Below are 16,155 nucleotides of genomic sequence, written 5' to 3'. Positions count from 1 at the left end.
ATATAACAACCCTAAAGAAAAGCGACACCCTCATAAATTTTCCGATACCCTAACATATTTTACAATATCCCAATATGTCCCTAAAAACACCCCATACGCGAAAACGGATCCCGAATACCCTAAATATTATTAAAAATAATTAAAAAATGAGTTTTTAGGTTTGTCGTGGGCCGCGTAAACCTCTTAAGGGTCTTGCGCGGGCCGCTAGAGATCAAAGGCGTGGCGCAGCCCGGTGATGACACGTGTCATCATCGTGGCAAGTCTAGTTGATGATCCGGACAAGCTACAGTGTTAACCAAGGTTGACGCGGGCCGCGTAGGCCCATGTCTACTCTTACGCGGGCCGCGTAAAAGTCAGAGTGAAGCACTATATAAGCAGGCATCAGGTCTTCAGTCAAAATCGTTCAGAATTGTCTTTCTTTCTCTCAAATCTACGTAGTATACATTATACACGGGTATTATACCCCCTTAAATAGCGAGGTTCTGCTCCGATGTAAGTATCATAACCCCTGGAGACGTATTAGAGACTCTGCTCGATTGATCTAGGGTTCCGTAACGGCTGTCGTGGTTCTGCCCGACGTAGTCGTTGGAATGCTGTCTCGGGAAGGGTATTACTAATGTTAAAATGGGTTATTATACTAACACGCGTGTATTTGTGTAATTTATAGATTATCACCAGGAAACCCTAAAGGATAATCTAAGACAACAATGTGAGTTTATCCGCTTTTTGTAAACCTTTTGTTAACTGTTTTTACAAAACCTCACATGAATAATTATATATTAAGCAGTTATTGAGTATTTGTAAGAATACAATTATCGTGCGTATGTTGGGGTTTTATATACAAAATTTTTTACCACCTGGTCAAGGAGTAACATTTCCACAAGTCGGGTCTGACAGTACCACGGGTGATAATTGGTATAGCTTGGAAACAAATGTAATTGCGAGACCGCCCTCAATATTGTACAATGGTTTTTATTAAAACTTGATTAAACTGGGATTCACTCACCAGTATTTCCCACTGACAAAATGTTTTTAAAACGCGTTTCAGGTAACAAAATGTGAAAGCCAAATAGAAGCCAGCTGGACAACACTGAAGGCTTGGAAAAGTGGCAATAAAGTTACCTAAAAATAAATAGATGTTTTGTTAAATAAAATAGGGTGTATCCCTATGAAAAAGTGTGTACTGAAAGCTTGGGTTTTATCCCATGTGTTTAACATTATGAAAGTGTGGTATTTTACTTTGATAAAATATTTCCTAACTACGGTCCTGATGAAAATTCCGCTGCCAAATTAGACAAAAACAAGATACCACCAGAACTGGTCGCGGCCGCCCGTTCCCGGGTTTGTACCAAGGGGATAGGGGTTGCGACATGCGGGATAGACAATGGGCTCACGACTTTGAGTTCTACTCGAAACCGCACGACCACTTAACGGGAAAAGCTTTGAAAATGGCGTTGGCACAAAAGGAGCGGATTGAAAAAAAAATATAACCTTTGATTGTGTAATTTTTTTATTCTAGTTTAATGTTTTTTTATTTTATTGTACTCTTTTTTTATTAATGAAATGAATTTTAATTTTAAAAAACTTAGAAATGAATTAAAAAAATGAAAATTAAAATAATGAGTAATGATGACAAAGGGGCTTATGACTACGGCCTCAACTTGCATAACGCCTCATAAAGCCCCGTGGTGACGTGGCATGCCACATGTCGCATAACACCCCCAAAAGGCCTTATGACTACGGATGTCCTTATAAATAGTTATATTCTTAAGTCTTAACCCCCTCGTCCTTTTCAACAATGAATGTGTTATTGATAGGTTTGTGTTATGTTATTCAGGTTTGGTCTTGGAACAAACCCTCAGTTATATTTTGGTTTCAGTCTCTTCTTATAGGTTCCTAATCTCAATATGGGTTCGATTTCTTCATATGGGTTTGATTCGTTGATGATTTTGGATTTTGTTAATTGATTTATGGATTTTGCTTTTGGTTGATTGATTTTGTAAGCTTCCGGGTTATTGGTTTGTGGATTTTGGTTTATGGTTCTTGGATTTTAATCCTCACTTGGGGTGTTTTGGATTTTAAACTTTCTAGTTTTAGACTCGTTTTAAATCGATGGCTTCAGTTTTAGATTGGATGGGTATTTGGAATAATGTTTACACATTCATTGGACACTATCATTCCATTAGAATGTTTTAGATTCTATAAGAATGTTTCTATAAGATATAATAAGATATAAGATATGTCAAGAAATTAATTTCCCTACGGATGAGGGAATGAATTCCAATTCATTGAATCAAACATATCATTTTAAATAAATTAACTTCGATTCCAATTTTAAGGAATTATGGGAACAGGATATTAGCCTAAAATTCAATTGCGTTAATTTCTTCAACACGACACGAATATAACATGCTTGTTATTCTAAATTGATTATTGTTAAACAAATGATTGCTGAATTCTTTGAAATAATTAAAAGTTGTCAAAGAAAATGATTTGGGAAATGAAAGTTATTAAAAGACTTTAAATTTTGAATTGGAATTTATCGAATGAATTTGAAGTTTTATTGTATTGTGTCCGGTTAACAAAACAATTGCAAAGGGATCGGAGTATATCACTACAATCAACGCCTACTAGTCGACGCTCCCGCTGCCTTTCACCCCTAGGTTGCGGCTTTCCGCCTCTACCTAAGTAACCAAGATCTTACTTATCACCCCTAGCACCTCTAGCATCACCACCCCATCATAGAGAATGATATGAACGCCACCTACACCATAAATATTATAGGTATTGGTAGGGGAAGGCGATGGTTGTGGTGGTGAGGACGGCGGTGGTGACGACTACAGTGGGGTCGTGGTGATGATGACAACAAAGTAGGGGTGTGAGGGTGATTCCGATGACCATGTCGGAAGGAGCAGTGACAATAACGATGTCAAAAGGAGTAGCGATAACAATGATGGTGGGGGTGGATGATGACGGTAGTGAAGTGGTGTGTGACAAGGGGCGGTGAAAGCGACGACAATAAGTGTTCAAAGATTCCAATTTCTTTGGTCATCAACCACCCCACTACCGCCATAGTTATCGCCGTCAATCCCCTTCCCCGTCACACCATCTACCCCCGACTCACAATCGCCATGCCCATTAAAGTTGCCCAATTTGTCAATCCATCACCCCGCAGTCACCGCCATGGTGAGAAATTATAGTTTCTTCAAAAAAAAAAGCCATGACAAATGCACCCTAAGAACTTATAACTACATAAGGTTTGAAGGTAAGAACCAACAACTGAATAAGGTTTAAATATATAGTCGCCTAAAAATAGGAAGGTGTAGGAAGGGTATCAAATGGAATTCGATTGAAATCATTCAAGTGGCATTGGAACCGTCTCGTCGAATTTTATGATATGAGGTTTTCACTTTTGAATTTTAGCTTTTAGATTTTAAAATTTTTGTTTAGATCATTGTCTTTTTTTTTCTTTTAGCATTGTGTATTTTCTTTGTTTGTGTTATTATGTCTTTTTTTGTGACTTATTGTGTCTCTTTTCCTTGACAATGTGTTATATTTCGAGGCATTGTGTTTTATTTTTCTATTCATTATGTTATGTTTTATGATCCATTATGTCTTTATACCCTTTATAAATTTAAGAGACATTATAGGATAAATTTACTCTCAACCACGTAACCTTTATTATGTGCATATATTTATTCGAGTGAATTGTAAGGATTGTCCTTTATCTTTATACCCATTTGCAGGCTGTGTCCTTTATGTTTAAAATTGACGAGTTTTGTACGTATTGTTTCAAAATCTTGCACTGTATGTCCTTTAACCCTAACTTGGTTAATTTTTTCTGTTAAATTTGAACAGGTGCTTTACACATGAGGGCATTTTTGTCATTTAACCTTTAAAAGGACTAATTGTGTTAATAACTTCAAATAACAAAAGCTTTAAATACATAAAAAGTTTTAACACATATATGCTTACTATCCAGCCCACCATAAACCATCTTCCACCACCAACCATAAACCATCTACCATCTACCACCACCATCCAGCCCACCGCCACCACTTACCACCACATGCTGCCACCACCTCCCAACCGTAACCTACCAGCAACAACTAACAATCAAACCCATCCATCTCTCTCTCGGTTCCTCTATCAACATCCATATCAAATCCCCCATCAAAATCACTAGACTAACACAAGAACACTCAAATTAATGTTAAAACCCAAATCAAATAAACAAACATAAAATCCACAATTACCTATTAAATCTCAACATCTCAACAATAACCCTTTTTGACACTGTTTTTTAAGTAACAGATCTGGGGTTTGGGGGGTTCCGTCAGATCAACGACGGAGATGAAGGCGGGGATGTAGATCAGATGGTTCTGGTTGGGTGGTCGCTTGGAGATGGTGGTGAATGACGTTTTGATGGTGACGAAGGGGTGGAGGTGCACATCAGTGGCGGTGTGGGGATGGTGGTGGTGGAGTCATGATTGTGTGATGTTGAAATCATGTAGATGTCTCATCTATTCCTAGGTTTTTTGCGAATAAGTATAGCAGCAGATCGTGTGTGATCGTGTGCGTTGTGGGGATGATAAACCTGGTAATTTTGAAACCCTAATTCGTTAATCATTGATTGAGTTAGTTTTTAGGGAAAATTGATTTGGGTTTTACATAATCAAGTGAAATTTTAGTTGGTGACAATTGTGGTGTGATGGTGATGTTGGAGAGTAATGGCTAGAGGTGGTTGTGTGGTGGTAATGTAAATAAGTTATAAACTTATAATCACCAATCTTCTTTATTTTAAACTTTTTAATATTAAACCCTGGGCTTATAGCTCAGTGGTTATGGAAATGAGGGAAGACTCCTGACCGAATGGTCTCGAGTTCGATTTCTGATCCACCCGGGTTTTACCGGCTTTGCATTGTCGTGTCCTCGGGCGGGTGTAGGGTCGGGTTTTCCCCGGAACTGGTGGCGTGGTGGGCTAGGGGCTCCGTGCGTGCAGGTTGGGCTGCCGCGGGCTACCTTTCAGCCAATGGGTGCCGCGTACGCAGTACCCGACGATTCTTATGTTGGACGTTCAAAAAAAATATAAACTATTAATTAAAATACATAAAAAATTGATTCAAACCAATCAACAGGGGCGGCCAGGTTAATGGGTGGGTGGGGGCACACCCTTTGAAAATACTATTTAGTGTATTTTTAGGCAAAAAGTCCGATCACACTTCTTAAAGGTATGATTAAACCCTTCATCCGCACCTCTCGAAAATAATTCATGCATCCGTCATTGCCCTCTCGAAAATAATTCATGCATCCGTCATTGCCAATCAAGTCGCACCGTTAAACTAGTTGTTTTGATTTGTCGTTCTACAATACTATAATCCATGTTTTCGTTCAACATTTCCATCAAAACCGACTAAACTAGACCATCAACACCCACACTATTAATCACATGAAAAAAAAAATAAGAAATAAAAAAAAATAATTGTCATAAAAGAGTTTACTTAAAAGCTAGCCCACAATATCATGAGATAGTTTTAAAAAATCATTTCTCCATGTCCAAAATAGTCTTTATCACCGCACACTAACTTCATCGTGACACTGACACGTATTCTATTACCTTTCGAAAGACATGACGTCACTAAAGAAGAGTCTACTAAACCGTGTGTGAACGCAACTTCGTTTGCCAGCTCACACTCCGCTCAAGCTAAGCAACGGCTCAGCTACCACGTGCGGCGAGCCGAATAGCCGATCCTATCCACTAATAAACCCTTTTCAGGAGGTTTTCATTCAAAGCGTGTCCCAACAGCGTCTGAGCTGGCAACACTCCATATATATACTTTGACTTACCTCTATTTCAAACTCAGAATACAAAATCCTAAACACTTCACTTCTCTCTCTCTAAAACTTTCTCTCTCAACAAAACATGCAAAGGATGACAGTTAATAGACCCAAGGACGAAGCAACCGCCACCGCCACCACCGTCGGACACCACCAGTTCATCCCGCAGCCGCCGTGGCGCCGCCTTACTAATGATGAAGAAGCTTTGGTTATGGTTAATGCTTTGAAGAATGTAATAATGGGAGGACATCAAAATGGATATGATCTTAGCTTGCTGTCACAGCCTGAGTACCCCACTGCTACAAATAGGTTCGCAGCATTGGGGTACTCTGTCCCTGTTACAACAAGTGTAACAGGTACAACAGGGACTGTTAATATCCCAGATACCTGTCAGGTTTGTAAAATCAACGGGTGTCTGGGATGTAACTACTTTCATGATGATATGAATTTAAAGGGTGTTGGTATTGGTATTGGTATCGGTATCAGTAGCGGTGCTGGTAATGGAAATAATGCTGGAGCGGGTGGTCCGATAAAGAAAAAGAAGAAGAATTACAGAGGAGTAAGACAACGGCCGTGGGGAAAATGGGCAGCGGAGATACGGGACCCGCGAAAAGCGGCTCGGGTGTGGTTGGGGACGTTTGAGACAGCAGAAGCGGCTGCACGGGCGTATGACAGGGCAGCTATAGAATTCAGGGGACCTCGAGCGAAGCTTAATTTCGCATTTTCTGATTACACGTCGTCGTCGCCAGTGGCTGAGAGTACTCAGCCAGTGGCAACCACGCGCAGAGAAAATCAGAATGTAACAAGAAAGAAGCTGGAAAACAACAGTCGTCGGAAAATGGATGTGGCCGAAGAACTGACGGTGCCGGAGTATAAACCGGTTGTGGAAAATGATATTTTGGAAGTAATGGGGGAAGATGATATTCAAGAATGGGTGACGATGATGATGGATTTTAATGGTGATTCTTCTGACTCGACCCTTAGTGGGACTGTTTATAGCGTTTGAAGCATAATAAAAAATAGGTTGACCAATGATTTGGTCAAAACTGTAACTCAATAGTTATAGTTATTTAGTGTTATAGAGTTTAGACTCATTTTCTATATAGTTGCAAATTTGCAATAAATTTTTTGTTTGATAAAGAACATGAATCTAATTTCTCCTGATTTTATTAAAGGAGTTTGAATATTATTTAAGGTTAAGAGTTACTAGAAGTGAAAATCTAGTACTTGTATTAAGTTTTTGAAGTTTAAATTTTATAAATGTAAAGCTTAAAACTCGCAATAGTTTAATGTGAAATACAGAGTTTGGATCTTTGATGCTCCATGTGACATGATCAAAGTTATAACATCTAAATATTTAGTTTAATAAGCGTGGTACACTATGTGTACATGCATTTCACATTCGAGTGAGACCATTTCACATTTGTGTGAGACCATTTATGTTCAGCCGACAACATAGTTCAAATTAGAGAAATAACAGAATTTTAAAATTGTTTTAAAGGTCATGTATAGTAATGTTATAACTCTGAGATCTATATAGACGTAGTTTTTAAAAGATTTAGCTTTGTTATTAGTAGGTAGTGACGCAGCTTGTTGCCCGTTTACCAGTCGATGCAAATTTATAATATTATTGGAATTCTTTAAACTTTTAGTATGATCAGTTGAATCCAAACGTTAAATATGAGATTACCATTGTGTGTATTTTTTCTTTTATTATATAAGATTACCATTGTATGTATTTTTTTTAATTATATAGTGTACATATTATTAAAATTCTGATCAACATTGATTGATTTCAATAACCCGGATATATTAAAAAAAATATATCATCCCATTAACATTGATAAATAAAAAAAAAAAAGCTCCTTAGATCCTTAACATTATAAGTAATGTTTTACTGTTGAAGTGTTTAACACGGTATGTCAAACAGTTGTACACATGTCTAGCTAATTTATTTAAAATTGAAGCACGTGTTTTGCTAAAGTATATTATAGTACAAGTGTACATAAATCCATTAAAATCTCCAACGTCAAGTTTACCTTTGGTAGGCCAATGGGGCCTCAAATGATACCATTAAAAAATATAATGATTTGAGTTTGGAAAAAGTGATTGTTAAAAAGAAAAGAATAAAATACACAAAAAAAGGAAAAGAAGTATAGAACCATCGACTTGGAATTCTGCATCATCTTCACGTGTGAAAAATGTATTTTAACATGTGTTTGTTATGACAATTTATGCTACAATTGGTGACAGGTCGGCAGAATCATGGGACTTGCTAAACAAGGAAGCGAGTTCCTACCAGACAAAAATATGCTGTTTAGGTTTTAGGTTTATTAAGGTAACGTGTGGTAAATTAGTGTGCTTCTCACTCGGTATTGAACTTAAAGAATATAAATCATGAAAGTGATATTCTATTTTTAGATTTGGTTAGATTAATAGGATGTAGAAGAATAATTATATAGTTACGCGGTACAAGTAAAAGTAAAGATTTGTTGTGTGTCGAATTTGCCTAAGGTATCTGAAGAAGAAAGAACCTGAGCGGGTCGGACCTTCTACGGTGATGGATATGACCACATCTCGTCTTCTTTGCCCGAATCCTAGACCTGCAAATAAGAAGAGAAAAAACGTGGGCAATTGTAGAGACGGCCGGTAGAGGAAGAATCCCCTATTTCCAGCTACAAAAGTGTTGCCCTATATCTCATGCCCTAATAAGGAGGTGGAGACCTCCTTATATAGGAGATATGGGAAAACCCTAACCTCAATGGGCCAGGCCCAGTTAGGGGTTGTCTCTACGAGCCCACAACCTAGTGTAGTATACAAACTACAATGCGCTAGGCTTCGCGGGTTAGTACGCAATAATAACATATAATAATAATAATATTTAACATAAAAATGACAAATAACAGGAAAGTCCGACCGTTCGGGTCGGGTCCAGTACCATACCTCGTCATGTCCCCCAGTCTAGTGTTGCTCCCGCGTGCAAGCGTGGGAGGAGCACTTAGACTTATTAGGAGCTCGGGAGTGAAGATCACTAATTTTAGGCTTACATGCTGTCCGAGTGCGAGAAAGTTGTTGGCCACGTTTGTTGTGGTTGTCGTTAGCTGTGAATGGAGATAATGGATCAGTGAATATCACACGATCGCGGAAACTGGTTGGATAAACCTAGCGCAAGCTGATTGATTGCAGGCAGTTGCCATTGGTATTGGCGCATTTCCATGAGCTCGTTAAGGTTGCGCGTACGTGGTTAGGTCTCGTGCACGAGCCTTGGAACAAGCTAAGTTTTGGTAGTTAAGTACCTCGGCTTTGGATGATTTTTTCAGGTGTGTCCCTACTTTAGCGGTGCGCCCATAGTCATGGGGGCCATTGCAAAATATTCACCCTTTGATGTGACTTTTATCGGTTAGCATATGGTATGCTAACGGCGTTCAACCCATTGACAGAGTCGAGGTTGATGTGACGACGATCCCTACCACGCGTCTGTGTCGCCGGGATTCCCGTTGCCATAATGTACAGCCATTGGTGGTCGTAGACGCATACGCGGATGTTATGCTACCTTAGGCGAATGTGAAACCGCTGGCGGTTGTGCCAGTCGTTGTTATTGACGATTCGGTTATAGTAATTATCGTTGCATTCGGAAAGAAAGATATACAAGGCACCCCTGCAGAAGTGCTTGCTATGCTTAGTGACCTCGGGAGGGTACTTAGAGCGTTATTTATGTTTCCCACAATGTTTTTATGATTGTGGGACAAGTACTTGGTTTTTCATCGGTGGTTGTGCATCTATTACCAAGATACACACCAGAGTAGTAGTGGTTGAATACATCTATTACCAAGATGCCCACTCTTAGCGCTGTATAATTTAATCATCTGACTTTGTTATTATGAAAAGTATTTCGTGTCAGAGCTATGTTTTACCGTGATATGCAGTTCAAATGCGGTGGTATGTTGTGTTTACAAATGTTTATATGAACACTTGTAGATATCAAAAAGTGCTTTATAACCCGCGCGGCGTTAATGAACACTTGAACAACAAAGTGCTTTCTACGCGCTTGGCGTGAGTGAACATTTATTGAGATAATAAAACGCTTTATACGTGCTAGGCGTGAATGAGCACTTATGGAGATAATAAAATGCTTTATACGCGCTAGGCGTGAATGAGCACTTATGTAAGCTACTATGTGCTTTTCCTGGACGCGCCCTGGCGTGTGGAATGCTTATAGTAGGTGGCATGTCTGTTTACCTCGCCGACTGTGGCGTGAGGGTTTTCTTTTATCCATGTCGCGGGCTAGTGTGGAGAACACACATCCGAATAAGCATTTTTCCTGTCGCATAGCGTGTGGAATACTTATTCGAATGATCACGTATATTGGTTTTGTCGTGCGTTTGTCTTGACTACCAAATTGCATATGTTGTGTCAAGTGGTATAGTCATAGGCCAAATGATGTGAGAAGTATAAATATTGTCTAGCGTTCGAAACACACACATTATATAAGAACCGATGCGGGTTAATGTGCAGTGGATATCACCTTGATGGGCAGCCTGAGGAAAACTGATCACTTTTAAGGCGTAATGGCGCTATACCCTGCTACTCCCCCAGTTCAATGCTGCTAAAGTATGTTAGTAGCTTTGAACTTGATAGGTAATAAAAAGAAATCAACAAGTAAACATGTAGTATATATGGACCATCATATAGGGATATATGTATATAATCAAGTGAACCAAGGGCATGCGATGAGATGCGAGGCGCGTTTGGACAAATGAAGGTGCGTTGTGCCACTAAATAAACAATAAACAAGAATTGTACCTGGAATTGCGTTCCTAAATATGTAGCTCAACATAATGAACTCCAGCTCAGGTATATCCGTACCAAAGTATAGCTTGGTGAAGGCGTAAATGGCGGCAAGAAACACCTTATAAGTAGGAAAGTTTGACAAGAAGCTATCCAACCGAAATTCCAGGTATCGAGTATTTCAAAGAATTATTAGTTTAATATGTCTGTATGGAAAACATGCATACACCTTTCCAGAACTTAATGTGTTTTGTGGCATGACATCAACCATCAAAAGTCAAAATATAATGCTGAGAGCTTTAAGGCGGGAATGATAGTTGTGCAACAAATCTTCATATTTGAATCTCTCAAGAACAAAAATGTCAGGTCTGTATACTTGTAGACCTAGAGCACGTATGTGTGTTTAGCTAGTAAAGGAGATCTGCATGATGAATGCAGATGTGGAGATTGAGTAGAGAAAAACAAGATTGAGTTTTATCCACCGAAAGCATTCGCTAAGGTGGCTCAAGTGGACCGAGATTATCCGCCAGAAGTGGCGGGGTGGATAAAAATGTTTTCCGGGAGTAACGTGGTGAACCAAAGCCTTCGCCATAGGTGGTGGAGTGGTTAAGTAATCGATCGGAAGCGGCGCGGGTGGATAAAAACGTCCGTTGGAAATGTTCCGGGATGAATAAAAGCTTCCGCTGTTGGTGGCGGGTTGCAATAAAGCTTCCGCCGGTAGTGGCGGGTTGAGGTAAAGCTTCCTCCGGTACGCGCGACGATCCGGAGATGCGCGTGAAAGCTTCGTCGATACGCGTGACGTTCAACGAATGGTTTGTATCTTTGATGATGTGAATATATAATTTGAGTAAACAAATTTTTAGGTGCCACGCTTATGCTTGCAGGTTCCGTAGAAATTCCCAAAATCAAATGCATTGTTGCATTTATCACCCTAGAGTGTGTATGACTAAAATATTTCTAAACGATTTAGGGTAATAGTCAACCACAAAGTATATGTATTTTTTACCGTGCATATATGTATTAATCCAAAATGGGTCAAGAGTTTCGATATCTGATGGTTACCAATGTAATCTAATTGTTGATATAATGATAACCAATGATTTATAATTGGTCTTTATTATTTATTGACATACCCCTTGTCCCCGCCTACAAAAACGCCTAAGCAGAAGGATGCCCTTTCGTGGATAAGTGAAGCGGACGCACCATAAAAAAGCGAATACCCTTTAGTATGGTGAGGCGCGTCCGACTAGGCGGCGCACGACAGGTGCTGGAAAAACTTTGTGTGTGTGTATATACGCTTTGATTTTTTTTTTTTTTTTTGGAATCTCACCTTGAGTAGAGTACCAGCCGCGGGAAGCCCAATACCGTCCGCCGGTGAGAGCGCTAATCGCTGATTATGCTCCGCCGTATACTAACCCGTTAGGTACATGATGATGCACCCGCGGAGGTGGCGGAGCTTGTTCGTCATAATGATTCATGTGGCGAGCGGGAAACGCTATAGCGTAAACATCATACGTCGTGAGTCGTGCAATTCGGCGAAGCAAGCCTCACAGCTGATAGTTCTCTTGCCTGCCAAAGTTAGTACATTCCTATAGAGAAAAAGTACTGTATGCAATGTATACTATACTATTACCAACATGGGTTGTAGTTTGAATTACCTCATTCTTGTGACATAATAGCAACACATAAGGTATCATGTTACTGTATATGTTTATACACCATGCAACACCAATGGTTAAAAAAGAGAAGATTGGTGGGGGGTTATCACCTGCTTCCTCATGTTATAATAATAAAAAAAAGGATAAAGTGTTCTGAATAATTATTGGTTTAATATGTCTGCATGAAAACGTGCATACACTTTCTCTGAACTTAATTTGTTTTGTTTTGTGGCAAATTATAGACCTATAGCCCTAGAGCATCTCTTAGCCAATAATGGATATCTAGAAATTTTGAACCCCCACGGAACATCTCTAGAAGGATGTTTATAAATAATAATTTTTTTTTTAGTTTAAATAGAGCAGATTTGAAGTATGCCCAATCATGCCAACAGGGACGATTATACTTCATTAGGTGTTAATAATATTAAAGCATGTAGAGTCGCCTTTACTGGGTCATAATGTTACTCCGCCTAAGTTGATTGGGCACCATAGAGTTTTAAAAGCATTTGGTAAAGGGTGGTCAGGCGTCATTGGGTCTTAGTATTCATTTGGAGCTGGATACAACTTTCTCATGGATCATAACACTGCCAGAAGACGTACCAATTATTACGACCAATCAGCCATCATGCAATGTTGCTTATAAATCGTGTAGATAACACGAAAGAGTAACGAGGTACACCGGAGATAGGTTGTACGAATCACTTTACCCAAGGCATCCCTATAAAAGAGGTAACCAGAGCTCTCATGCTCAAGGTGTTATTCTCGAAGTCTTCTGGTGGATGAGCAATTTGAATTTATTTTATGTTAAAAGGTAAAAGCATAGTACATACCTTGTATACTGATTTATTGATGAGGGTGTATAAGAACTTCCGCCAGAGCGAGTTGCAAGGAGGTGACGATCCAAAATAGGGACGGCTGATATGGTTTGTGAAAGAACGGCAGATTTGGATCTTCACCCATATTTGAATAAAAGATTTTGAGCCAGAAGTGAGGCCCATAAATAAGGCGTGTCATGAGGTTTACATGGGATCTTCAAATTAACCATAAAGTAAACCAATACATCCATAATATGATTATTTTTATTTGTGAATCCCTTTTTGATAGTTTCTCAAAATAAGTACTGTTTAAGAAAGAAGGGTTATATCATGATTCACCCTTTTTATAAGGGTGGTTTTTGTAAGTTAGTGTGAAATAATACAACATGCATTCATGGATGGGTGATGTACAGTGACGTGTGGTACAGAGATAAAGTCATAAGAGTTTAATATACTTTGACTTTACATACAACACATCAATCTTATCGTGTATTACCTCAGTTAAAACCCGAAATCGAATTTGGAAGAGCACATACCTTTCTATTGCAGGTTCAAAAATGCATATAAAAGGAGGCATGTCGTTACTGGGATATTTTTCTGGCGCAACGCGTCTGGCGCGCGCGAAAGGAATTCAACGTAACGCGGCGGCGAAGACAAGTTGGAGCGGGCTCGAATCCGGCGCAAGGCGCAATGAATCATTTTGGGTTGTGCACGATGGCAAGAGTTTGATTCGCGCAAATCACGCGATCACGTGAGACAGTTGTCCGCTAATGACGGCGGGTGGCTGATACGCCCGACGGCCCGACCGGTTTGTCTGCCATTGACGGCGAGCATTTGATGTGCGCGACGGCATGGAAGAGATGCCCGCTAATGACGGCGGGTGGCCGATATGCGCGACGGCGCGAACGGGTTGGCTGCCATTAACGGCAAGCATTTGATGTGCGCGACGGCATGGAAGAGATGCCCGCTAATGACGGCGGGTGGCCGATATGCGCGACGGCGTGAACGGGTTGGCTGCCATTAACGGTAAGCATTTGATGTGTGCGACGGCATGGAAGGGATGTCCGCTAACGACAGCGGGTGTCCGATATGGGCGGATGGCGGTTTTAGCAAACGATATACAAATAACAGTGGTATCATGGCTAAATTTGTCCACCTGAGGATGTTCAATGGCCTAGGTGGCGATTGGGTATGGTGTTCACCGGGGATGGTGTGAGCAACAATGGTGCCCGCTGCGTTAGTGAACAAAGACGCCCGCCGGATTGGCGGGTAGAATGATAACTTCCGCTGAAGACTGTGTATGGACAAAAGGCTCCCGTCAAAGCTAACGGGTTGAATAAATGTGTTTGCCGAAAACGGCGTGATAAACAAAAGTATCTGCCGTAAACGGCAAGATTACTAAGATGTACTCAGAAGTGGCGCAGGTAGATAAAAGACGTCCGCCAGCTTGGAGTTAATTGCATGACGGCGGCGGAAACATTCGTATCATTGTGAAAAAAACAATATACTAACCAAAACACGAAGTTAGCATGAAGTTTATAAGATCATAAATCCAATAAAATATAATGTGTGGGCCTCTCCTGTAATGTCCAATTTCAAACTTCAAAAGATTTTGGGATTGTGTATAACTATATTAACAGTAATGTCCAATCCCAGACTTCAAAAGATTTTGGGGTTATGCAAAAAAATTGCTCACAATTCTGTTGGATCCGTGATAAATCATTAGTGGTTTTAATGAAAAGACTTCGTACAGAATATGTGGAGTTTTGGATCCACATGTCGTGCTTAAAACCAGATCCAGAAAGTGCTTACCCAAAGGTAATTTTTCGAGATCCAATGACACTGATTCAAAGTTTTTAAATCAAGAAAACCTTGTATGAAAAGCAAAAGTCTGAAGATCGAGCGGAAAAACGAGATGAGATTGTTACCGGTCCCACGGATGGCGCCAATGAAGAAGAAAGAACCTGAGCGGGTCGGACCTTCTACGGTGATGGATATGACCACATCTCGTCTTCTTTGCCCGAATCCTAGACCTGCAAATAAGAAGAGAAAAAACGTGGGCAATTGTAGAGACGGCCGGTAGAGGAAGAATCCCCTATTTCCAGCTACAAAAGTGTTGCCCTATATCTCATGCCCTAATAAGGAGGTGGAGACCTCCTTATATAGGAGATATGGGAAAACCCTAACCTCAATGGGCCAGGCCCAGTTAGGGGTTGTCTCTACGAGCCCACAACCTAGTGTAGTATACAAACTACAATGCGCTAGGCTTCGCGGGTTAGTACGCAATAATAACATATAATAATAATAATATTTAACATAAAAATGACAAATAACAGGAAAGTCCGACCGTTCGGGTCGGGTCCAGTACCATACCTCGTCAGTATCTCATGCTAAAAATCACCATGTATATATAACAACCTTTCTTGTATCATCTTTTGTTTTTGTAATATCAACAAAACGTATGTTTATCGAACAAAATTCAAAACACACACGAACTCAAGATTCATTGGGTGCCCATTATATTTGTGTATTTGGTTATTTCTTTTTTTGTCTAATCAGTACAAAAAACCTGGCTTATATTTAGATCTCCGTTAGCAAAATTAGATTAGAAAAGATGGTGCGATTTTAACATTTGCGACATTGTTATGTAACTTTTTCTTCTTTGAGACTTTCAGCCATCGGCTAGCCCCTCTGGCTCTTTTTCTATTTTATGTTCCATAAAATGGCTGCACTTCAAAAAAACAAGAATTCACCATCGGACCGAATTGTCGGCAATTTCGTCCGTAAATACCAACTAGCCACCAACAAAATGCAACAAAACAAAAAAAATATATAAATTAAGCAAGCTTGTTGAAAATATGTACCGGTACCGAATTTTCTGAACTGAATCGATTTTCGGTATCAATTTAGTACCCACATTTAGTGTTCTCCGTCCGGTTGGTGCCGGTTTTTACCTTCAAACACCGGTCCATACTGGTATCGAACCGTGCCGTAACGGTTATTTTCAGTACCGGTTGGTACCGAACTCATTACTAGTTGTAGTCAGTAATTGATTA

General features: G+C 39.9%; 1 protein-coding gene across 1 annotated transcript; it reads left to right on the top strand.

Moving 5' to 3' along the window:
- The first annotated feature begins 5,851 nt into the window (after positions 1-5,851).
- Positions 5,852-6,978, top strand: LOC110929362 (ethylene-responsive transcription factor ERF109). Its single transcript, XM_022172517.2, has one exon. It carries the CDS (start codon positions 5,924-5,926, stop codon positions 6,842-6,844), a length of 921 nt encoding a protein of 306 aa, XP_022028209.1. The 5' UTR covers positions 5,852-5,923; the 3' UTR covers positions 6,845-6,978.
- Positions 6,979-16,155: the final 9,177 nt, after the last annotated feature.

This window comes from Helianthus annuus, chromosome 3 (genome assembly GCF_002127325.2).
Source record: "Helianthus annuus cultivar XRQ/B chromosome 3, HanXRQr2.0-SUNRISE, whole genome shotgun sequence".
Classification (NCBI taxonomy): Eukaryota; Viridiplantae; Streptophyta; class Magnoliopsida; order Asterales; family Asteraceae; genus Helianthus; species Helianthus annuus.
The sequence above is the reverse complement of the archived record's forward strand: the minus strand, read 5'-3'. Positions and strand labels throughout refer to the sequence as shown.